The sequence below is a fragment of the Astatotilapia calliptera genome, chromosome 8 (genome assembly GCF_900246225.1).
Source record: "Astatotilapia calliptera chromosome 8, fAstCal1.2, whole genome shotgun sequence".
Lineage (NCBI taxonomy): Eukaryota > Metazoa > Chordata > Actinopteri > Cichliformes > Cichlidae > Astatotilapia > Astatotilapia calliptera.
In genome coordinates, this window is record NC_039309.1 from 8,750,883 (window position 1) to 8,776,759 (window position 25,877).

The 25,877-nt window shown below is 39.4% G+C and overlaps 2 protein-coding genes across 2 annotated transcripts in view; one reads left to right on the forward strand and one right to left on the reverse strand.

Moving 5' to 3' along the window:
- Window positions 1-6,043, reverse strand: part of LOC113028213 (alpha-N-acetylgalactosaminide alpha-2,6-sialyltransferase 1-like) — an 18,916-nt gene extending 12,873 nt beyond the window's left edge. Inside the window, exon 1 of the mRNA XM_026178297.1 lies at window positions 5,987-6,043. Within this exon, the coding sequence (XP_026034082.1) occupies window positions 5,987-6,015 (29 nt within the window). The 5' untranslated portion in view covers window positions 6,016-6,043. The remainder of the gene's footprint in view (window positions 1-5,986) is intronic.
- On the forward strand, window positions 5,187-23,062 carry LOC113028214 (alpha-2,8-sialyltransferase 8F-like). The gene is made up of 7 exons (XM_026178298.1): window positions 5,187-5,299; window positions 17,705-17,773; window positions 17,898-17,972; window positions 20,298-20,439; window positions 21,591-21,703; window positions 21,786-21,878; window positions 21,963-23,062. The coding sequence occupies exons 1-7, from the start codon at window positions 5,214-5,216 to the stop codon at window positions 22,438-22,440; spliced, it is 1,056 nt and encodes a 351-aa protein (XP_026034083.1). The 5' UTR covers window positions 5,187-5,213; the 3' UTR covers window positions 22,441-23,062.
- Window positions 23,063-25,877: the final 2,815 nt, after the last annotated feature.

A 25,877-nucleotide genomic window follows, 5' to 3' on the forward strand; every position in this document is an offset into this window, starting at 1 on the left:
ATCGGGATTTCAGAATGTTGAACCAAGAGGGAGACAGAGCCAGCTAGTTTTTTAACACAGTAAACGGTCGCAAATAATATTCAGCCCCTTTAGAAAATAAATTGTAGCTATTGGGCTACTTCTAAAACACGTTGCACACGATGTCACCTTTTCCCCCAAAGCAGCCAGTATCGCTCTTTCAAACTAATTGTTTTAATCACACTCATTTTGTAATTCTGATGTCACAGCATGCAGCGATGCAAGCATTTGATTTATTTACAAACGGATCAAACGAGAATTTCTTCTGTAAGGGGTTTCGTGGTTTCAGAGTAGTTTTTAACACGACACATGGTCGCAAATAACATTCAGCCCTTTAGAAAATAAACGCTGCAGTCATACTTCTAAAACCAGTCGCACAGACAATTAACAGCCGGTTAATTGTTTGAAATTGTTCAGGATTGCAAAAGCGTTTTTGTAATTCCCCGAGAAGGTAAAAGCCCCGCAGATGTACCAGTCGAGCAGGGTCGCGCCTATTTTCTGAAGTAGCCAGCAACAGCGGACCCTTAGGCCTATCTTGGCCAGTTACACCGGAGCTCAGCAACTGCGTGCTCCACCCTCATTGTTTTAAACTTGCACAGCAAGGCTTTTGCAATCCTGAACAATTTCAAACAATTAACCGGCATTTAAAAACCAACGGCATACCAAAGTGCTTCACATAAAAGACAGAAAATAAGACATAAATATTATAAATATTATAGGACCATAGCAAAGTACCAAGTTTGCTAACAGGTCAGTGTCACTAATACACAGGAATAGCATAAAATGAATATCAAGTAAAAAAGCACAAAACCATAAAAAAGTGTATATAAACGGTAAAATAGAGTAAGTCTAGGGATCAGATACAGAGATTAACGAGCAGGAAAGACAAGGTTAAATAAATAGGTTTTTAACCGTGATTTAAGTGATTGGATAGAATCAGACACGCGGATAGCAATAAGAAGGTTCTTCCATAAATCTGGTGCAGCCAAGGCAAACACACGGTCACCTCTAGACTTCAGCCGAGATCTTGGCTGCACCAGGAGTAACTGAGCAGATGATCTTAGTGCTCTAGCGGGATTGTACGATCTAAGGGGTTCGATAAGGTAGCTCGGGCTGTGTTGTTGATAATTTTAAAAGTAAGCAGCAGTATTTTAAATTGGATGCGGCATTTAATGGCTAGCCAGTGCAGGTCAGCTAGAACAGGGGTAATAGAGGCAAACCTCCCAGTTCCGGTCAGAAGGCGTGCCACCGCATTTTGAACAGTTTGCAGTGTATGAAGAAGGGCAGAATGAGGACCGAAATAAAGGGAGTTGCAGTAGTCCAGCCTAGAGATCACAAAGGCGTGAATAAGCTTTTCCAGGTCTATTTTCAGTTGTGGATGATAAAGGATTCAGAAAGTTTATTCATGCGGGCCCATATGACAGAGAATATGCATCTTCTTTTTGTTTTCATATTTTAATTTGTATTTAATTGTGTTGTGATTTGCAGTGTTTTGTGTTGTTTCTGTAACAGTTGGTGAAATGTTAGTATTTGACCACTAGGCGGAGCTCTTGTAATCAGAATCAGAAAGGGTTTTATTGCCAAATGTTGAGCAGGTTTACAACATTAGGAAATTGCTGCGGTGCTTCAGTGCAAACATACTGTCATAAATTGCGCTTAAATAGACATGAAAAAATAAAAGTAAGAATAAGAATTAAAAGTGCTATGTAGAGATATATGCATGAGATATACATGAGATATATACATGAGAATAAGAATTAAAAGTGCTACGTAGAAAGATATATACATGAGTGCAGGTGGTGATCAGTGCCAAACATGGAATGATGCAGTGAACACAGCGTAGGGTCATGTGTTAGTGGTGGGAACAGTCGTACGTTTATTGTTCATGTGTCCAACAGCAGAGGGGAAGAAACTGTTCTTATGGTGAGAGGTTCTGGTGCGAATGGACCGGAGCCTCCTGCCTGAGGGGAGCAGGTCAAACAGACTGTATCCGGGGTGAGAAGGGTCAGCTGAGATCCGAGCTGCACGCCACAGTGTCCTGGAGGTGTGCAGGTCCTGCAAAGATGGGAGTCTGCAGCCAATCACCTTCTCAGCAGAGCGCACAACACGCTGCAGTCTCTGTTTGTCCCTGATAGTGGCTCCAGCGTACCACACGGTGATGGAGGAGGTGAGGATGGACTCGATGATTGCAGTGTAGAATTGCATCATCGTCCGTGTTGGCAGGTTGAATTTCTTCAGCTGCCTCAGGAAGTACATCCTCTGCTGGGCTTTCTTGATGACGGAGGTGATGGTGGGCTCCCACTTCAGGTCCTGGGTGATGGTGGTACCCAGGAAGCGGAATGAGTCCACAGAGGTGATGGGGGTGTCAGTCAGGATGATGGGGGGGGAGTGGGGCTGTGTGCTTCCTGAAGTCCACAATAATCTCCACTGTCTTCTGGGCATTCAGCACCAGGTTGTTGTGGCTGCACCAGGACACCAGACGTTCAACCTACCTCCTGTAGGCAGACTCATCCCCGTCCGAGATGAGTCCAATAACGGTGGTGTCATCTGCAAACTTGATTAGCTTGACAGACTGGTGGGTGGAGGTGCAGCAGTTGGTGTACAGGGAGAAGAGCAGAGGAGAAAGAACACAGCCCTGAGGGGAGCCGGAGCTGATGGTCCGAGAGTCCGAGACATTCTTTCCCAGCCTCACATGCTGCTTCCTGTCCGTCAGGAAGTCAGTGATCCACCGGCAGATGGGATCAGGCACATTCATCTGGGAAAGCTTGCCTCGGAGATGGTCTGGAAGGATGGTGTTGAAGGCAGAGCTGAAGTCCACAAACAGGATCCTGGCATAGGTTCCTGGGGAGTCCAGATGCTGCAGGATGAAGTGTAGGGCCATGTTGATGGCGTCATCTACAGACCTGTTGGCTCTGTATGCAAACTGAAGGGGGTCCAGGAGGGGGGCCGTGAGGGTCTTGAGATGGGAGAGAACCAGGCGCTCAAATGACTTCATGACCACAGATGTCAGAGCCACGGGTCTGTAGTCATTTAGTCCAGTGATCCTAGGTTTCTTGGGGACAGGGATTATGGTTGAGGACTTGAAGCAGGCAGGCACATGACATGCCTGCAGTGAGGAGTTAAAAATGCCAGAAAACACTGGGGCCAGCTCGTTTGCACAGTGTCTGAGGGTGGCAGGAGACACACCGTCTGGGCCGGGAGCTTTTCGAGCATTCAGACTCTTAAACTGCTTCCTCACATCTGCTTCATGAATATGAAGAGTTGTGGTGGGAGGAGGTGGTGTGAAATCCTCTTTTGTGTGGGGTGAGGAGGGGGGTGTTGTAGGTGAACGGTTTGAAGGTGGTGATGGCTCTATGGAGGGGGGAGAGGTGGGGGAATTAGTGTCCAAAGTGCCTCTATTGTTGGGGCCGTTGGAGGTGTGAAGGCTGCCTGATGGCTCGTCAAAACGGCAGTAAAAGTCGTTAAGGGTGTTGGCTAAGAGCAAGTCATCAGTAGAGTGGGGGGTTTTAGGCTTGTAGTTGGTGATATTCCTAAAACCTTTCCACACAGAGGCCGAGTCATTCTCTGAGATCTGCTGCTGCATCTTCTCAGAGTGCTGATGTTTAGCAATGTCCACTTCTTTAGTGAACCTGTACTTGGCCTCTCTGTAGCAGTCCCTGTCTCCGCTTCTGAACGCCTTTCTCTTTTCCAGCCACAGCTTTTTGAGTTTAGGAGTAAACCAGGGTTTGTCATTGTTATAACTCACCCTGGTGCGTGATGGCACAATGCTGTCCTGTGATAATGATAATGTAACTAACGCATTTTATTTTGTATGTTTTATTTTTTTGTTGAGCATGTTAACATTTTCCTTTTTTTGCCTACCGGATTGGTTGGTGTACAGTTAATTTGATACATGGAAAATAGCCGGTTAATTTTGTAAGTATAAGGTATAAGGTAAGGGCAGAGGTCACTTCCTGTTTTGGGAAGTAAGGTCAGAGAAGCTGCTCATGGTGACGGTCTAGCCGTGTGAATGTTAAAGAAGAAATAAGTCCTAAGTTCCAATTACACCGGTTTGTCTACTTGCAGGCCAAAGTGGTATGTTTGTTTATATTTTGTGAATTTTATATTGTAATATGTTTTAATGCTGAAATATAATTTTCTTGTACATTTGTATTCACCAGTTCTACGGTGTACCTGTACGTTAAGAGAAGCACAGTAAACATCAGTAAAGAAGAACTCTCGTGTCTCTCGTGTATGTGTACAAGCCGGCATAGTTTCACTTTAAATTTGTTTAAAAGGAAAAAGTTGAAAATTTAAATAGTTTAAAGTTGAACTGTGAATAGTTGGTTTTTGTATTATATGATTTATTTATTACATTTTATGTGGAGTGAATAAATAAAAGTATATTTAAGGTGGACCCTAGAGACAAAGCACGTACAAACTCTAAAACACGTACAAAACACAACAGAAGTGCTCCAGGATGCTAGGCGCAGTGTTGAGCTAGTGGCTACCGGATTTGGTGTGTGGTAGTAACAGGTAAATGAACTTTTTTTTAAATTATTTGAATATATATGAGTGCAAGCCATACACATATGCTTTCAATTGTGTAATTTAAGCGAGGTAGCTCTGTTTTGGAAGTTCAGTTAATGCTAGAAATGTGTTTTGGAGTTTGTACGTGCTTTGTCTCGAGGGGCCACTGTAAATATTTATATATAAACATATATAAATAAAACCACGTTTTTTAACATTAGTAATTCCTTTTGTGCATAATTTTATATTATTGTTAATAATAAATTAATTAAAGCAACAAAACAACCTGAAGAGCTGGTTCGGAGCCGGAAGAGCCGGCTCTTTTTAGTGAGCCGAGCCGAAAGAGCCGGAAATCCCATCACTAGTGGATGATTACTATACCTTTCTAATGTGACATTGTTGTCCCTGGCTCTCTTTTCCTTTGTTTCTATGCTACCGCCAGTGTAACAAAGCACAAGGCTCGCGTGCGGAGTGACACGGAAAAAAAGTGCAAGAGAGAGGGTGAGAGAAAGAAAACAAAAACCCGGCTCCACACATCACTAACACACACACCCCTTCATACACACAAACATGGAAACGAGCAACAGCAGCAACAGGCAGCCAAACCAGACAGACAGGAAGTACCCGGAAAAATATATAAGGTGAAATGACATTGAGTGCTGTGAAATGTGAACCACTGGAGAGACATGAGGAAACAGCTCTCGATGATGGCCAATCTCCTCTGTTTGGGGTGTCTGCTGAGCGCTTTTATCTGGTACACATTTGAAGAAAGGTGAGTAACTACCTTTGTACTTACAAATGAAAAGGGAGAAGCCAGTAAAACAAATATTTTGATCACTGTGAAACCACAAAAAAGTAACTGTTTTTTATTACAGAAAAAAAACAGTCAAGCTCTGTTAGTGTTTTACTCTTATTATACAAGCCCAATTCTGAAACACTTGGGAAGCTGTGTAAAATGCAAATGCAAGCCAGAGGTGGAAGAAATACACACATGCTTCACATAAGTAGAACTACACATTTTGGTCTTAAAAATGTCATGGTCCTGAGTCTGAGGACTCAGGGTTTTGTGTTTCCTTATGCTTTTGTTCATTTGTGTATTCTGTTGTGATTTTGCCATTTGTTAGGTTTCTGTTCTTTGCCTGCCTGCTCCCACTTCTCTGTGTTCCCTCTGTCTGTCCATGGTGTTATTGTGTCTGCTCATGAGTCTGCCTGTCAAGTTCAGTGTCCTGTCTGGTTCTCTGTGTCTGTTAGTTTCCTGTTTTATTCTGAAAGTTCATGTCTCATGTCAGTGTGTTCAGTTTTACCGCTCCCCTGTCTCGTTAGCCTAATTGCTCCCAGCTGTGTCTCCCTCCTGTGGCCCATTCCCTGATTACTCCCCGTGTATTTAAGCCCTGTGTTTTCCTGTGCTCTCTGTTGCGTGGTCTGTTTAGTTCCATGTCAGTCTGCATTATGCTGTTACCTGGTATTCATTCTGCGTCTCTCTGCCATCTCTCTTTGTGCATTTTGCTCCTCTTCCCGTGAGTGTCTGGTTTTAGTTTTGTTCTTTAGTTTTCCCAGTTTAGGTTTGTTTACTCCCCGCTCTGCTCTTCCTGTTTTGTCACCTTCTCACCGCTGTAAATTAAACACTCACTCGCACCCCAGCCAGTACCTGCATTTTGGATCATGTTGGGAAGCATTTAAGTAACAAAGTGTTGCAGGTTACCTTTGTGGTGGCCATCTTGTTTTCCCAGTAAAGAGGAAGCCTGCCTCAATTGCAGCTCTTTTATAGGCCAGTCTGTATTAAGGTGTGTCTTTAGAGTATTTAAAGGGAGCAGGAAATGGATTGGGGGCCATTTTGAAAAGTTGCTGTCTGCATGTGTATGATGTTGGCAAGAGATAATAAAACAATTACTTTAATTAAGATAGAGTGAAGTCTGATGTTTCCCTCACCACCCCTCACTGTGTAACAGTTGGATCCAACCACCCCTCACTGTGTAACAGTTGGATCCAACCACCCCTCACTGTGTAACAGTTGGATCCAACCACCCCTCACTGTGTAACAGTTGGATCTAGTGATGGGACGTTCTGTATCGAGGCTTCGGAGCGTGTGTCGAGTAATGGAGGGGGCGTTTCCGCGAAGCGCGTATCGAGGCTTGCTTCATTTATGGGAGGAGCTGAAAATGATGACGTCCGAAGCCTCGCTGCCCGGCTGTACCACGTGACTGGTTCATGAAGTGGTTCGAACTTTGCCGCGAGATATGACAGCGATATAAACCCCTCAGACTTCATTCAAAAATGTGGGTGTTTGATGGAGAGTTGCAGTTAGTGAGAGTTTGGAGACCGTTTGGAGGTTTATGAGAGTGAGGAAAGTCAGGAGAGAATGGAGCCAGCTAAGAAGAGGAGGATGTCCTCCCCTGTGTGGGAACATTTTGATCTTATTCCTCCCAACAAGGTATGTAAATTTCTACAGAAGATGTATTTTCATGATACTGATGGTGCAATACAATTTATGTTGAGCTGTCTTGACTTTTGTACAAGGTGAAGTGTTTGCTATGTGCCAGGGAGCTGGGATATGACAACAACAACACCTCATCCATGCTTAGGCACTACAGAGCTTTGCATGAGAATAAGGGGGACACCGATTGTGGAGCAAGACCAGGTGAGCCATCAAATGCAATGATAATATAGCATGCAGTAATGTTACTAAATGATATAACAATATTATACAACTGTTATAAGTTACGTGTGTGATATTTATATTTGTGCTTTGTCTTTATTGTCTTTCCTCAGGAGAACAATCTCAAATAGATGAAGACCTGGGGCCCGTTCTTCGTACCTCGCTAAGTAAGTTAGCTGGATTAGATTGTTGACGATTTCGCGTGATCTTGGATCGTTCGGTTCCCCGAAGCTCATCCGGGACTTGCTGCCATAGCAACAGAGCCGTAAGCGTAAACCTGCTCGGGAGCAGGTTTACTTTATGTAAACAGGATTAGATCGCGGCCACGCAGGTATGTCCGCTTCATTTATACGAAAGCAACAGCGATATTCCACCACTGTTTCACCATAAATAAATATTATCAATGTAACTAAAGATAATGCAGCACTTGATCCTTTTATTGATTTCACACAGATACATACAGGTCATTTCCTAAAAAAGGGAAATGTACTATTAACATTCTATTACATGTATGTGATTATTACAGATGTAATTCATATTTCAGAGTAGTAATTGCAAATTACTTTGTGTAATCAAGATGAGAGACCACGGCTATAAAAGCGAAGGTGGATTTGGGAAGCCTGTCGCAGCCATGTCCTGTCCGTATACGCGAGCAGCCCATTGCGGAAGGTGCAAGATTGATAAGGAGAGTTTTCAGAATTCAGCGTATATTGCGGGATAGACAGGATCCTTTAGCTCAGCGCGACAGTGTGCTCATTGAGAGATATCGATATTCCCGTGAGGGTATTATTTACTTAACCAACTTGTTGACGAGGGGGTGCAGGACCACCACCTGTCTTTTTTTTTGCTCTGCCCTTTTCTTGGTTGCTGTTATGAACAAACAAACAGATTATTTCAGGGTCTCTTTCCTAGAGACGAAAAGCAATATAAGTGATAAATATTACCATTCTGTAGCATATTCTTATATTCCACTTTTACTTGTTCCCATGTTCTAGTGGGTCCTGTTGTGGCTCTAATGTGTAAGGGGATATAATATAACATAATATAATGTAATATAATATTGGATAATATAGTGTAATACAATAAATTTACCCTACCGCCTACTGGTGTTGGCCAGAGGGGCCGATGGCGCGATATGGCAGCCTGGCTTCTGTCAGTCTGCCCCAGGGCAGCTATGGCTACAACTGTAGCTGCCTCCACCAGTGTGTGAATGTGAGAGTGATTGAATAGTGGCATTGTAAAGCGCTTTGGGTGCCTTGGAAAGCGCTATATCAATCCACTCCATTATTATTGTTATTATTAAATTACTTACGAGTTTAATTTGTCAGCAACTTTCTGCCAGCCCTCTCTCCTTGCTTTTGCAGCCTTTGCAGTGTTCCCTTGCGTTCTGATTAAACTCTGAAACTCCTGAAATCCCTCAATCAAGAGTTCTTGCTCTGCTGCCGAAAAATACCGAGCGCGCTCCTTCGACATTTTCGCCGACCAATCAGAGGGTTGCCGATCAATGTTTCTACTATCGATGCGTAGCCCCTTTTACGACACCCAGTGATCTCACATTACTTCATCCAGCTGTACTAATCGTCAACAGCAGGTGTGTTCGGAGAACCGGATTAGCGAGCTCATGGTTAGCGCGATGATTTGGTCTTGGATGTGTCATTTGATCTTGGATGTAGTAAGCGACGTACGAAGAACGGGCCCCTGGTCAGCATGGTGATTGAGGACTCCCAGCTATTTAGCATTGTGGAGGACAAAGGATTCAAAAGATTTGTTAAATCATTAAATCCTAGCTATGTTCTCCCCACTAAAAAGGTCATAAAAGCAGTGAAAATTTAGTTTTTACAGAATAAAATGTGAACAGGCAGGACTGTGTAGCTGTCCATACCTCAACGTTACAAAAGCACAACTACTGTCCACACCCCAACCACACCTCACCTCACAGTAAATGATCATTTCCATTTCAAGCATTTCCAAATAATCATTTCCCATACTGCCACTATAAATATACACAGTATACTGCCATCACTACAATATACATGTTTTACACACTCCTTTTGTTGTTGACATTTACAGGCTGTGTGCAAAATGCCACACTCTTCAAATTCATGCCAGCTATTATTTTTACGTCCAGTAGGTGTCCTGCTAGAGCAAATGAAGCTTCATGAAGCTTCGCGTTGGGGTGAACCAATTGGATGAAAAGCTTCAGTGCTTCATGGGGCTTCATCTGCCCATCACTAGTTGGATCCAACTGTTACACAGTGAGGGGTGGTGAGGGAAACATCAGACTTCACTCTATCTTAATTAAAGTAATTGTTTTATTATCTCTTGCCAACATCATACACATGCAGACAGCAACTTTTCAAAATGGCCCCCAATCCATTTCCTGCTCCCTTTAAATACTCTAAAGACACACCTTCTTAATACAGACTGGCCTATAAAAGAGCTGCAATTGAGGCAGGCTTCCTCTTTACTGGGAAAACAAGATGGCCACCACAAAGGTAACCTGCAACACTTTGTTACTTAAATGCTTCCCAACAGATCCTTTTTTCAATACACCACACGACTGCCCCCAGCCGTGACAAAAAATACTCTAGTAAACGTACTAATTCAACTTCTTTCCTCAAATTAAAAAAAAAAGTGAAGAAGTGCAGGCTCTAAAAGGTTCTCAATGTTGGAGTCAAATTGTTAAATGTTGTCACTGTGTTACTTAAATTTGTAAGTCTTAGTTCAAGCAGCATGATCAATGACATTCCTGTGTTTCTGACCATCTCTCCAGCCAGTTTGTTGGTGGGGGAGGCTGAAGTGTTTTATTATAGGCACATCCTATCTGAAGGTTCTGTTTTCTTGTGTCATAAACTTCCTGCTTTTATTACCCTTTTCTGGGCAGGAGGACACACACACACACACACACACACACACACACACACACACACACACACACACACACACACATATTCTTGCACATACATGCATGTTCAGACACATACAGTAGTAGCGCTAAAAAGAGCCGGCTCTTTCGGCTCCCAACCGGCTCTTCAGGTTGTTTTGTTGCTTTAATTAATTTATTATTAACAACAATATAAAATTATGCACAAAACGAATTACTAATGTAAAAAAAATGTGGTTTTACTTATATATGTTTATATATAAATAAATATATACGGTGGCCCCTAAGAGACAAAGCACGTACAAACTCCAAAGAGCTTGTACAAATTCCAAGACACATGGCTCTCTTTCTCTCTCTTTCCCTCCAGCTCTGTTCTACTGAGAATATTACTACCATCCCTCCGCCCTCTTCCCAGTGCAAAGCACAAGTCGCGTGCGGAGTGAAGTGGGAAAAAAAGTGGGAGACAGAGGGTGAGAGAAAGGGGGGGGGGGGGAAACACGAGCCGGCTCGCATCGTTCACGTCAAAGTGTCGGCTCTACGAGCCGTTTCGTTCGCAACTGACACAACTCTAACATACATACACGTGCTTACACGTGCACACACAAACACACATAGTACCTTATCTTTTGTGACCATTGGGGGGTTTTACAATGGGTGGTGCTTGTGTTCACAGAATAAAAGGAGGCAAGGAAGGCTGTTTATTGGATGCTGGCTAGAGCAGAGTTGCAGTCTTACAAGCCTCTCTGCAGCTTCTCTCTTCCTGCTACCCCCCCTAAAAACCCATCTCCATTGAGACTGTGTCAGCTCCCAAACAGACAAAAAACAAACTAAAAACCAGCAATAAACAACTTAAACATAAAAAATCACAAAGAAAGAACAATACAGTATCCACATCTGAACCAAAGAGTAAAACAGTGAAATGTGGATTATTAAATATTAGGTCTCTCTGCTCCAAGTCTCTGTTAGTACATGACTTAATAATTGATCAACAAATCGATTTACTTTGCCTTACAGAAACCTGGTTGCAGCAGGATGATTATGTTAGTTTAAATGAATCAACACCCCCGAGTCATTCTAACTACCAGAAATCTCGAAGCACAGGCCGAGGGGGCGGTGTGTAGGGATGGGTATTGATAAGATTTTCACGATTCAGATTCCATTTTCGATTCTTTATCAATTCTGTTATTGATTCTTTTTTTTCTTTTTTTTAAAGGAGAACACTAAGGTCGATTAGCTTAGAACTTTGTTTTATATCTTCTCTTTGAACAAGATAGAAATTAGGAGTAACATGGCCTTACAGCAGTGTGATCTTAGAAGATCCAGCCTACGGCTCTTCAATGGGGTGTCACAGGGTCCCCGGGGAAAAAAATTGTAAATGTAAAATAATAAAATAAATATTCTTCTGTAGCAATAACAAAGTATAACATAAATTATTCTGTAGCAATTACACAAGAATATCCAGTAATGTCCCTGCCTACAATTAAACACATTCACTTACCGAAAATCGGGGCATCTGCTGTGGCAAATGGGTGCAAGCCTTTTACCACAAATTTAGTCACTGCTCGGTGACATTCGTCTATCCTGGCCTGAAAGGAGATGCTACCGGTAGACTGCAGTGAGAACTGCCAGCATCTGAGCCAGACTCTGTCTGTCTCTCTCATCATGGTCACCTAAATACACAGTAATGGCAGGTTTTGTAATAAGGCAGATCTCACTAACATAATATGCACTGTTAGTTGATTATTTACCTGCCGCATTAATGGGAGAGGATGTGCAAACGTTACCGGTGCTGCTGGGTTGAGATTCACGAGTCCGGAGCGGAATTAAAAACACAACATTCATTTAAGGTTATCACGTGTTTTGTGAGCAAATGCTTTTGCATATTCGTAGTGTTTCCTTAAATGAAATATCTACTTTGCAAGTATTGCAAGTTGCCCTGTTGTCATCCGTTCTCGTAAAGTATAATCAAACTTTTTAGTGTTTGAGCCGCTTACACGCCGTGTTTCCTGCCAGGTAAATGACGCTCCGCAACGTGGTGACGTCATTCGGGGCGACTGGAATCAATAAGGGAATCGTTTGCAAAATTGGCAAACAACTCCAAGGAATTGAAACAGTGGGAACCGGTTCTCAACAAGAACCGGTTTTCGGTGTGGCAGCAATTTTTCCCACCAGCCTATTAATCAACGAAAGACCAAGACAGACTTTTAATTCATTTGAAAGCCTAATGCTTAACCTTGTCCACCCCAGCTGTAAAACTCAGAAACCAGTCTTACTTGTTATCATCTGTCGTCCACCTGGGCCTTACACAGAGTTTCTCTCTGATTTCTCAGACTTTTTATCTGATTTAGTGCTCAGCTCAGATAAAATAATTATTGTGGGTGATTTTAACATCCATGTAGATGTTAAAATGACAGCCTCAACACAGCATTTAATCTGTTATTAGACTCAATTTGGCTTCTCTCAAACTTTCAAAGAACCCACCCACCATTTTAATCACACTCTAGATCTTGTTTTAACATATGGCATAGAAACTGAACATTTAACAGTGTTTACTGAAAACCCTCTCCTGTCTGATCATTTCCTGATAACATTTACATTTACAATAATTGATTACACAGCAGTGGAGCGTAGACTTCATCACAGTAGATGTCTTTCTGAAAGCGCTGTAACTAAGTTTAAATGGTAAATGGTAAATGGCCTGTATTTATATAGCGCTTTACTAGTCCCTAAGGACCCCAAAGCGCTTTACATATCCAGTCATCCACCCATTCACACACACATTCACACACTGGATAAGAATATAATCCACCCACTGTTATCATCTTCAATGCCCTGTACCAACACAGAGCAGCTATCTGAACGCTACCCCAACAGAGGTCGATTATCTTGTTAATAATTCCACCTCCTCACTACGTACGACTCTGGATACTGTAGCTCCTGTGAAAACTAAGGTCTCAAATCAGAAGTACCTGACTCCGTGGTATAATTCTCAAACACGTAGCCTAAAGCAGATGACTCACAAGCTGGAGAGGAAATGCTGTGTCACAAATTTAGAGGATCATCATTTAGCCTGGAGAAAAAGTTTGCTGCTTTATAAGAAAGCCCTCCGCAAAGCCAGAACATCTTACTATTCATCACCGATTGAAGAAAATAAGAACAACCCCAGGTTTCTCTTCAGCACTGTAGCCAGGCTGACAAAAAGTCAGAGCTCTTTTGAGCCAACCATCCCTTTAACGTTAACTAGTAATGACTTCATGAACTTCTTCACAAATAAAATTTTTACATTAGAGAAAAAATTACCAATAATCATCCCACAGATGTAATATTATCTACAGCTAATTTTAGTACCATTGATATTAAGTTAGACTCTTTTTCTCTAATTGATCTTTCTGAGTTAACTTCAATAATCAACGTGTCTTTTAGACCCCATTCCTACAAAACTGCTCAAAGAAGTCCTGCCATTAATTAATGTTTAAATCTTAAATATGATCAACCTATCTCTAATAACCGGCTATGTACCACAGGCCTTCAAGCTGGCAGTAGTTAAACCTTCACTTAAAAAGCATCTCTAGACCCAACTGTCTTAGCTAATTATAGGCCAATCTCCAACTTTCCTTTCATATCAAAAATCCTTGAAAGAGTAGTTGTCAAACAGCTAACAGATCATCTGCAGAGGAAAGGCTTATTTGAAGAGTTTCAGTCAGGTTTCAGAGCTCATCACAGCACAGAAACAGCTTTAGTGAAGGTTACAAGTGATCTTCTTATGGCTTCTGACAGTGGACTCGTCTCTGTGCTTGTCCTGCTAGACCTCAGTGCAGCATTCGATACTGTTGACCATAATATCCTATTAGAGCGATTAGAACATGCTGTAGGTATTACAGGTACTGCACTGCAGTGGTTTGTATCATATCTGTCTAACAGACTCCAGTTTGTACATGTAAATGGAGAGTCCTCTTCACACACTAAGGTCAGTTATGGAGTTCCACAGGGTTCAGTGCTAGGACCAATTCTGTTTACATTATACATGCTTCCCTTAGGCAGCATCATTAGAAGACATAGCATACATTTTCACTGCTATGCAGATGACACCCAGCTCTATCTATCCATGAAGCCAGGTAACACACACCATTTGGTTAAACTGCAGGAATGTCTTAAAGACATAAAGACCTGGATGGCTGCTAACTTTCCGCTTCTTAATTCAGATAAAACTGAGGTTATTGTACTCGGCCCTGAAAATCTTAGAAACATAGTATCTAACCAGATTCTTACTCTGGATGGCATTACCTTGGCCTCAAGTAACGCTGTGAGGAACCTTGGAGTTATTTTTGACCAAGACATGTCCTTCAACGCACATATTAAACAAATATGTAAGACTGCGTTCTTCCATTTGCGCAACATCTATAAGATTAGAAATATCCTTTCTCAGAGTGACGCTGAAAAACTAGTTCATGCATTTATTACTTCCAGGCTGGACTACTGTAATTCATTATTATCAGGATGTCCAAAAAACTCTCTGAAAAGTCTACAGCTAATCCAAAATGCTGCAGCAAGAGTCCTGACAGGGACTAGAAAGAGAGAGCATATTTCTCCTGTTAAATCCAGAATTGAATTCAAAATCCTGCTCCTCACATACAAGGTCCGAAATAATCAGGCCCCATCATATCTTAATGACCTTGTAGTACCATATCACCCTATTAGAGCACTTCGCTCTCACACTGCAGGCCTACTTGTTGTTCCTAGAGTATTTAAAAATAGAATGGGAGGGAGAGCCTTCAGTTTTCAGGCGCCAGCTTCCAGTTTGGATTCAGGAGACAGACACCGGGGCTGGGCCATATCATACCGTTTACGGTAATACCGGTATAATGTCGGGCAATGATAAGAAATTGAAATATCGTGATAGAATATGGGTAAAACGCGCATGCGCAGTACCTTTGTTTTCATACGCACATGGAGGAAAAAGCGTGCCGGCGACGGAGAATGAGAAGAACGAAAGCGGATGTTGAATGAAACGGATGAACCAGAATTGGTTTGTAAAAATGCTGCAACTTCAGTGGTGTGGAACTGGTTTAGCTTTCGTCTGTCAGATACACAAAAGCACTATTTCTGGTAGCACATGCTAGCGGGCCGTCGTTATTACCGTGTTTTTTGGAAAATACGGCACACTTAAAATCAATCCTTTGATTTTTCTGAAAGTCGACAGTCCCCCTTATAATCCCGTGTGCCTTATGTTTGGATTCTGGTTGTGTTTACTGACCTCGAAACGATTTTATGTGGTACACGGCGCTCAAAAATCTGGCAAATGTTTTAGTACGACTTTGCTAAGCTACGAAGCCGCACTGCTTGATGGATTGTCGGAGCGTTGTGGCTATTGTAGGCAGGAGCCTCGCGGAGTGATACGTAATGTGCTTCAACATAATATTACTGTATTGTGTGCATAACCTCTTTTTAAGTTTTGTGGATATTATACATGGTTATGCTGAGGATATGTCAGCCAATTTCCACTGGAAATGCCTTTTGGTTAAACTGTCAGCAAGGAATTTGCATTTGCACTGTTAATTTTTTATATAACTTTAATGCACATAAAAAACAGCTGCTTGTTTAAGTGAAAATACATTGATTTTATTTTTTGCACTAATAAAGTTGAGGAGTTGTGAAGTATTTTGTCTAGTGTCAATTATATCGTCAGTTATATCGTTATCGCAAATTTTCAAATGTTTATCGTGATAAATATTTTTGGTCATATCGCCCTGCTCTAACAGACACTATCTCTACTTTTAAGATTAGGCTTAAAACTTTCCTTTTTGTTAAAGCATATAGTTAGGGCTGGACCAGGTGACCCTGAATCCTTCCTTAGGTATGCTGCAATAGGTGTAGGCTGCCGCTGCAGATGGCCGCCTCTCCCTGAGCCTGGTTCTGCCGGAGGTTTCTTACTGTTAAAAGGGAGTTTTTCCTTTCCACTGTCGCCAAAGTGCTTGCTCATAGGGGTTTATGGGTTTTTCTCTGTATCTATTATTATAGGATATACTGTACAATATATAAACGCCTTGAGGCGACTGTTGTTGTGATTTGGCACTATATAAATAAAATTGAATTGAATTGAATTGAATGGCTAGGAGACAGGTGAGGAGCATTCAGCTCCAAGAGCCTGGTTCCGACCAGTCTCCCTTGCTAGCAAGTAAAAGATGTTCGTCTTGCTTGTCGTTAACAAGAATAAATAAAACCAGCGGGCCCTGTGGAAGCGCAGACCCAGCACTCAAGTATAAAAATAAAAATTAGGTCTTTGGAGGACATTTGTACCAGCTCTCTGCCAGGCAAACTTTATTATGTGTGCCAACTTTATTATGTGTTTGCCTACATGTCAATTATTCTCTCACACGTCACTACAAACCCCAACTAAGGAAACTCACTCCCTCTTCACTATTTACTTTACAGGTATTAAAATATTTCAGCTTCCCTGCAAACATATGGTGCAAAAAAAACCCTCACCAACAAAGAAGAATGAGCATCACACTACGTATAGGCACATAGGAAAAGATGTATGTGGATTCTAAATATCAAATTACGTTGGACCTTTGACATCTTCTTCAAGGTCAGATAAAGTCAATTTACCAAAAATATCTTTTATCTTGAACACTATACTTAAAATTCTCCTGTCTTTGTTTGTGTTGGTAACATTTAGGACATTATACTGGTTTATCCATCCATCCATCCATCCATCCATTCTCTTCCGCTTATCCTTATCAGGGCCACAGGGGGGCTGGAGCCTATCCTAATACAATGCTGTTTCTTTAATAGTGCCCAGAGAGTGAGCTTCCTTGGCAGAGGTTTTCACTCTAGGAGTGTTTCTTGTTTATAAATACAAGCTGATTAAAAAAAAAAAAAAAAAAGCAGAAAATAAAAGAAATAATAAATAAGAGTGATTTAAATTGGCTTTGCCTTAAAAAAAGAGTATGTAAGGTCTAAAGTGAGATTTGACAGCCAATCTTAGTGTGAAACCTAAGATTGGTTGTAGTTGGGAATAGAATTCACTGCTCTTTATTGATTTGCACAACTAAATTCAACGAGATTGAAGCACACATTAGTGAGTGAGTAAATCCAAACACGATCATCCACCTAAATTCAAATTGATCTCTGGTATGGTTGATGTGACTGAATTATGACAGGAAGCAGTAAAGCTGCTCTGCACCAGTTCATCATCAATGGCACTACTCTAAACTTCACCGCAATACTGACTAGACTAATCAATCTAACTTGCCACAAACCACCAGTACTTCCTAGCAACCTTTGAATAACACAGAGTTGGCCATGTCAGCCCTGCAGCGATGATACTTCAAACTGTGAAGTGGAATTAGTTTGTTTTCCAAGACATTTAACACCATGAAAAAACAAAACAAAACATGTAACAAGTTGTTTATAACGCAGATATCTGATCTAATATTATATTGAATATGTAGGTAACTTTTGGAATTTTTGCAGGTAGCATAAGAACAGGGTTCAGACACAATGAGTTAAGATCATGACCTTCCAACACATGTACAGAAAAGAACAACAGCAATGAAGCTGAGGGAAAAAATGGGTACAAGAAAAGGTAACTTTTTTATGTGCACATACTAATCTGTCTCATTTATTTCTCACAGTTTGGAATTTCACCGACCACTTCCTCAAAGAAGTGCCTCAAAGCCCTCTGAACTTTGTAAAGGCTGCAAGTAAGAGCGAGCACTGTCATAACTTTTTTCTTAATAAATTACAGTATTTTTGCCAAGATTGAGTCATGTCAGACCTGCAGGCATGATACTTCTAACTGTGTGTATGAATGCTTGTGCATTACAGGGAAGCCATCGATAAAGTAAAAAAGCTCTACAATCAAACATGGAAAAAGCAGGAGGAGAATTACCACAGATTCAGGTAAGATCATACACTTCAAGCCTTCTAACATCCTGATATTAGACAGTGAATTACAGGTCATTTTACAGAGAAAAGCAATTGTAATGTAAACAATAGTTTAACAGATTACTTCCTCCTAGGACTAATTAAGTAAAGCAGCGGTCCCCAACCTTTTTTGCGCCACGGCCGGTTTATGCCCAACAATATTTCCACGGACCGTCCTTTAAGGTGTCGCGGATAAATACAACAAAATAAAACTAGTACCGGTACCGAAAAAAATTCATAACACAAAACCGAGTAAACGATAAAAACGATAACAAAATAACGCTGAAAACCGATAAAAACCCTGAAAACCATACATTTCACACCTGAGACTCAACTCTCGCGGCCCGGTACCAAACAACTCACGGACTGGTACCGGTCCGAGGCCCGGGGGTTGGGGACCGCTGAAGTAAAGTACTGAATTACTTTTAATAAAAGTGTTTTGTGTAATACATTATTTTTTCGAATAATGACTTAAACACCGATTGTTAAATTGAATTGTTAAATGTTGTCATTTTTATGCTTACCATCTCTACATTGTTTCAAGCAGTAGGACCAAAGACATTCTTTTGTCTCTGACCACCTCTCCAGCTACTCTGGTGCTGGGGGAGGTTTTATTGTAGATACATCCTATCTGAAAGATCTGGTTCTTGTGTTGTAAGCTTCCTGTTTTTATGATCCTTTTGGTGAGCAGGAAGTCACACAAACGCACCCCCACGACACACACACACACACACACACACATTCTTGCACACATGCTTACACGTGCACACACACACACACATAGTGTCTTGTCTTAGAACCATTGGTGGGTTTTACAGTGGAAGGTGCTTGTGTTGTGTTGTATTGTGTAAACTATTGTATATTGTAACAGTTTGTCAATAAAAAGGCTACGAGGAGAGCTGCTCTTTGAAGGATTTGGGCTAGAGACAGGTGATGAGCATTATGCTCCACCGCCTGGTTCTGACCAAAGCTTCCCTCGTTAGCGAGTTAAAGACCGGTTGAAGATGTTCTGTCTTGTTTTCGTTCTCATGAGGAATAAGTCTCTAAACTTGCGGGGCCTGTGGAAACACAGACCCAACACCGATTGCAACAAGGAGCTTAAATACCTCCAACATGCACAAATATTTGACCCACAGCATCTAATTAATTTCCATGAATGTAATGTGTTTGATATGCTGCTTAGAGATGGCAGTAACTCCCAAAATGGAGCCAATGAGAATCAGTAAGGAGATCAATAAGGAATCGAATTGATAAGTGATATTGATGATAGAATCAGAATTGCTACATTCTTACCAATTCCCAACCCTAGTATTTACATTCATGAAAGCATCTCTTTATTGATTGTACACTTGAGAGTGTTCCTTAATTGGTAAGATGCTGTAAAATTCTTCTCATTGACTATGTAAATAATTCTGTTATCCTGCACTTCTGTGGTCTTTCAGGTCTTTTTGCTGCTGAGCTGATTCACTGCAGTCTTTCTTTTAAAGAAAGAATCAGTCTGTTAATTTTTTGCTCTCTTTTTTCCAACCTAATAATGGCTTCCTTCATTTGCATTGACATTTCTTATATTTAGAATCAGAGGAAAAGTTACAAAATATAAAATCGAGACTTTAAATTAACTTCAGATATTACATCTGCATAATTTTTTATGAATTAAGAAGGGGTTCAGCAGGACATGAAACTGGTTATCATTCAACTGTCAAATTACATTTGAACCACTCAGAATAGGGAACTTTGTATAAAAATGTCTTTAATTGCTGAAGAGTTAAGCCAAATATTGCCAAAGAAAAAACTAAACATAAAAAACACTAACTGTAAACATAATATACAACAATAGACAAATTAATATGAAATACAATCTAAAGACAAAAGACAGGTTGTCTGTCCTACATGTATGCTGTATCTGTAGCTGCCTGAAGTTAAATGGCTTTCATTATGGTTAAATAATCATTTCCATTCAAACCACTGAAGCCTATTCAAATACTACATAAATGAAAACATTTATTTGAATTGTTTTCCCTCTCTGGTAAGCCTGATTTGCTGTAGCTGAAATTCATCATTGGAAATTAAAATGAAATTAACTAATATAAAACTGTATTGCTTTCAGTGTTTTAAATAAAATAAAATCAGTGTTTTAAATAACACACTGAATTCATGTGGGATTTGTTTGCTTTTTATACATACGTAGCAGAAATGACACTTACAATACAGGTGTACTGTATTTTAAACCACAAATCTTTCACCTTAACACTAAAGCTAACTTTAAACATTTATTTATTTATTCATTTATTATTTTTCAAGATTACAGCTGAACATCAATTGCAATGGATCCAACAATGGCATTATCACTCAGGAAAACACTCCAGTGGGATCTAAGATTGTCTGTGATAAGGACAGGACTGTCATTCCCGTGACCCCAGTGCTTTTCAAGGCCTTTATCAAAGTATGTATTTCTTAAAGATGGGAACATGCCTTGAAATGTATTCTTTATGAATGCGCTAGAATGAACTCAGACAAAATCTGCTGCATGTTTCATGTCCTAATTATTCTTCAAATGTTCTAACATAGTATTACTAAGTTCTTATATCACATGTTTAGTCATGTGCTAAATCTGGGGACCTGCACCCTTAACGGATTGAATCAAATGAAATTCTTTAGCATATTCCTACATTAGCTGCCCAGAGTACTTTTGCAGCAGTTCATCTGTCTTAATAAGTTCTGTCAGAGTTCTGTCTCTTAATTATTTATTGGTTTAAAAAGGACAAAAAACCTTCTAACTTGACTATGGTTCATATAAGTGTGGTTTGTATTGTCAACATATTGAAAGTAACACATAAAGATTTAAAATGACATATCAAATTCAAAGTCAAAGTGATAATTATGCTCTATCCAGCTGTTTCTTACTGCCAATGTCTATACTTACAATTGTTATGTTCAGATTTTTCAGAAGGAATTCAGGAGAAATATTTGTAGTTTAAAAAATGTAATTTGTTTGAGCAGTTGAAATTACAAGTTACAGCGCTGGACTTTTTTGTGAACCAGCGAACTGTTTCACAGAAAAGATGACCCTGGATCAGGGCTGTACAGGTTTATACTGTGACAATAACAAAGATTATCTTCTCCCAACACAAACGTGGCAGTTTGCTGTGAATCCTCCCCGTTCAGTCCGACCTCACCTCGTATTTGCTTGTTCTGGAATGAGAAACAGAGAAGAAAAACAACCCCTGCGTAGCCTTGGCTATCTGCTTATTATTCTAAGGCCCAGTTCAAGAGCCTTGGGGGTCTCGTTCGCATTTCCTGAGCCAGTTTATGAGCATATTTGCATTGTGTATAAATAAAATATTAAAACAGCTTTATCTAATAATTTAAATTAAAAAAATCAAAAGTTTTCAACCCTAACACAATACATAGGCATGTAATGAATGCTATTCTGAATTTCACATTACTTTGGACCTTTTTCTTTGTTGTTCTCATCCTACAGATTTGACATAATTCCTTAAATACAATGAGTACTTGTCTCTCACACATAGTACATTAGAAACAGTATAAATCTTGCTCTTTTTGTAATGTGTAATCTGTTGATGTCAATTCCAGGAAAATCCTTTCTCAAAAAAGAGATGGGACACTTGTTCAGTTGTTGGGAGTGGTGGGATTCTGACAAACAGCGGCTGTGGAAAAATAATTGATTCAGCTGATTTTGTTTTTAGGTGAGAAATATGTCATGTGTATAGCACCAAAATCATGACGACAACTCATCTCTCTGTAAGAAATATTTTGTTGTGTTTTCAGGTGCAACCTACCTCCTCTGGAAAATGAATTTAAGAATGATGTTGGCATAAAGACTAACCTTGTGACAGCAAACCCAACCATCTTCATAAATAAGTGAGCAAACATTTATTCTAACATGGAACTGAATTGGGTTTTTTTTTTGTCTTGTTGCTTTAAGCGTTGTTGTTTAATTTGCAGGTATGGGTCACTGACGGGACGTCGCCGGCCGTTTGCAGACAGCCTCCACCAGTATGGCAACTCCCTGCTCCTCTTTCCTTGCTTCTCCTTTGGTTTTAGTAGGGGTGTGTGTCAGCGGGCTGTGTATGCCATTGAGGACATGAAAATCCCTATTCAACCAATCTTCTTAAACCCTCTGTACCTTGAAAGACTGGTCAAATTCTGGAAATCCCAGGGGTTAAAGGAATATCGACCTAGCACTGGATTATATATAACTAGTCTGGCCCTGGAATTATGTGAAACAGTGCATCTGTATGGATTCTGGCCCTTTAGTAATCACCCAGATAGACTCTTTCCCCTAACTAACCACTACTATGATAATGTACCATATAATGCAAGAGTCCATTCAATGCCAAATGAGTTTTACCACTGGGTACAGCTGCACAATAAGGGTGTGCTCAAGCTTCACCTTGGAGACTGCAAATCAGGTCAGGTCTAGTTTAAATGATGGAATAAAAAAAAAATGCTTAAGTGTCCAACTGCGAAGCCAAGACATTTTCACTGAAATCAATATGTATTAGTCAGAAGTAGGCTACATTTTACTTTAAAAGTCTTACAATATATCTCCAAATCTCTTTAATCCTGGAACTGGTGACTCGCGGGAATTTCTCTGAGCTTCACAGCTTCTAGTGTATATCAAGAAATTTAATATCTCACATTGAACATTAAGAAAACAATATCTGTTTGCTTTTCATTTTTAAAAAACTTTTTCTAGAATTAGATCTAAATGTGAGTGTCAGTTATTTTAGTCGTGTTTTTTTTAGAACAAGCTACCTGACTTGAGATCAATTACTGTCCGTACATTCAACACCAGATTCTAAATCTTTCCGTTCACACAGGTCTACAGTTAATAGGTTTTGTTATTCTGTTTTTTTTTATTTTGTTCTGTTGTTTTCCCTGCCATTGTAAATTTGCCTATTTCTTTACATTGGTGATCACATTGTGTTTCCATGTAATGAAATGTACTATGCAAATTAAATTGTCATTGTCATTAAATGGGCTATAAACGCTGCATTCATACATGCTTTATCTATACTAATAAAAAATTGCAGGAATGCGAATACCACTACCAAATTTATCATCTGCTTTTAGTCACTTCACTGTTACTACAGCTGTACCAAAGATGTTCCCCTTCAGCACTGACTGTTGACAGAGCACTTTCAAATTAAAAACAGTAAATTTTGTATTAATTTTATATTTACAGCAGGTTTACAGTTTTAAGACTTTTCAAGTGCTCAGAGAATATATCACCAGTGTCAAAAATGCCATGTCAAGCTAGGTTTTACTAGATGGAACTTTAAAACAAACAGATGTTGCTGTGAAACATTGTTTATTTAGAAAATTCCATCATATTGCACATAAATCCAGTTTAGTAGCTGTCTAAAGGAGTTATTTATATGATGAAAACCTGATTTATAGTAATAAATAGCTTAATTAAAGTAATACCTTTACTTAAATAATGAATAAATTTGTATTCATCTACGTAAATAAGTCATCAGTAAAAACAAAACCCAAAACTTTATATGCTAATTTTATAATTCTGCTACATCTCAAGAAGTCTGTTAATAATAGATTTTATTTTTCATTTTATTTTACACTAAAACAAAATGACTCTCAATGGCAGATATCAGATTCATAAACAATACATTTACTGTATCGAAAACATATGAAGCACTTTTTTATCTGAACAAAATATTAACTGTTAATGTTCTTTGATTAAACTGATACTATTGCAATGAGCTGAAAAATCATAAGCAGAAAAGCAATCAACTACAGAAGTTTGGAAGAATATCTGTGTAAGAGTGCAACTGACCCTAATCCAAAGACATCAAACAAAATGCTATGTTAAGTTTGTTCAAGATGTTTAAGTTAAGTTTTAAAAAAATAATAATAATAAGTAGGCATGTCTTGATGCATGCTCAATCATCCAGGTAAGGAAATGCAAGTGGCAGATGGACACACTGAAAAAAAGGGATTGGCCATCTCTTGAATTTATGTAAGCATCTTGCGTGTTCTTGTTGTGTTCTGTTCTTGCATAAGGGAAAAGAAGAAAAGCATAGATGCATTAAATTAATGGACTAATATGTTAACATTCAGTTCATTAAATTTATTTAGCACCTGTTCACAATGCCAGTGATCCCAAGGAGCTTTATATTTTAAGGCACAGACTCTGCACAGAGACATATCTAATGATGAGACATCATCTTATTAGGACATTTTGGAAAGGAGGAAATGTACCACTGGATAAGGGGAATTGCAGGATGAAGAACTGTGAATAGGATGAGATGATAACAGAAATGAGCAGCAGCAAGAAAAGAATCATAAAGCAAAAGATAAAGTATAAATAAGGGATGCTACAGGGCACAGTGATTTTAGGTTAAAACTTTTAAGCAAACTAGAAATAGAAGTATGTTTACATTATGCTAGTAAATTATAAAATACAAAATTAACACATCCCACAAAAGTCAGCTTTATTTCCTACATAAAATTACATGCACAATGTACACAGATGTTACAGATCATTTGAGCTGTCTTTGGATGTCATTGATACATCAAACAACTCTATACAAAACTTGTTGTGTTTGACTGAACATTTTGTGTTTCACAAAAAATAAATTTTCTGGAAGATACAACTTTTGAACTAATTAAGAAAATAAAATAACAGAGAAAAACTGTAACATCAAAACAAACCACCACAATAAAATCACAACTTTTTTCTCCATTAAACCTCTAGAAATTTAAATTGACTATAAAAGCAAAGTCAACCACTAAAATCCAACAAACAAACAAATAAAAAAAAGGATAATAATATAATCTTGTTATTATGCCTTTTTCCAGGGGTGGAATATATAATTGGCTATTTGGTTTCAACATGAAGATATTGTGCCACAAGTAAAAGCTGTAACTACAGCTGTCACAAACAGGTATTAACAGCGTTTATCTTAAAGCTAAATAACACATCAGACGTAAATAATTATACAGATATACCTGGATTACATATTACTCTTTTGTCAATATTTGATATATAAGCTGAAAAAGCATAAATGAAAACTGAAAATCTGCAACCAATAGTAACCAAACAATATGAAGTATTCAAATGCAAGAAAATACATTTGATTACCTCACACCATTTACATTTTCTGCTAATGTTAGAAGTTTACATTTTGTCTGGAAAGCATTTATACTGACACTTCAGTTTAAAACAGATTAATTTCACTGTCAGTGCAGTTCCATGTTTCAATTTTGCAATACATGCAGGCAGGGCTGGACTGGGACAAAAAATCGGCCCGGGCATTTTGACTAGAGACCGGCCCACCAGGTATTATAGGAAAAACCATAAAGCCTTTGAATGAAAACAAACGCTGTTGTCACAGTGATGTACACTGTCTTGTTGATATATATGTATCAGTCTAATAAACTTAAACCTACACCATCCTCCCTATTCTGGTATTCTAAACAGTACCCGAAAGTAGACTGCTTGGTCGAGTTAACCTCCTGAACTATCTACAACACATGGTGAAAACCTGAAATTAAGACAGAGAAGACTAGAGGTGAGACATGATCATTACTGAATACTGATGACAGATTTAGATATATTTTCATAAACCATTCATTTGCCACATCAACAAACAGCATGGCAGGGCAAAATATTTTTTCTAACATGGCAACCTTTAAAAAGTGAAAGGAGACAGAAAGACAGGTGAGAAAGAATAAAACTTAATTGACTTTTTGATGGCATTTTACACACAGTACTGGTACAGTATCTAGAAAATGTGGGAAAATACTGGCATCTTATACAATACAGTACACTACTTCTGAAGAAATTATGATGGGACCATAAAATAAATTACTATGTACAATAATGGATTTCTATAT

Excerpts from the sequence above, each read along its gene's own strand:
- LOC113028214 (XM_026178298.1), top strand. The coding sequence starts at position 5,214 with ATGAGGAAACAGCTCTCGATGATGGCCAATCTCCTCTGTTTGGGGTGT. Across the intron at positions 5,300-17,704 it reads TGGTACACATTTGAAGAAAG|TTTGGAATTTCACCGACCAC; the intron begins GTGAGTAACTAC and ends TATTTCTCACAG. Across the intron at positions 17,973-20,297 it reads GAGAATTACCACAGATTCAG|ATTACAGCTGAACATCAATT; the intron begins GTAAGATCATAC and ends TTATTTTTCAAG.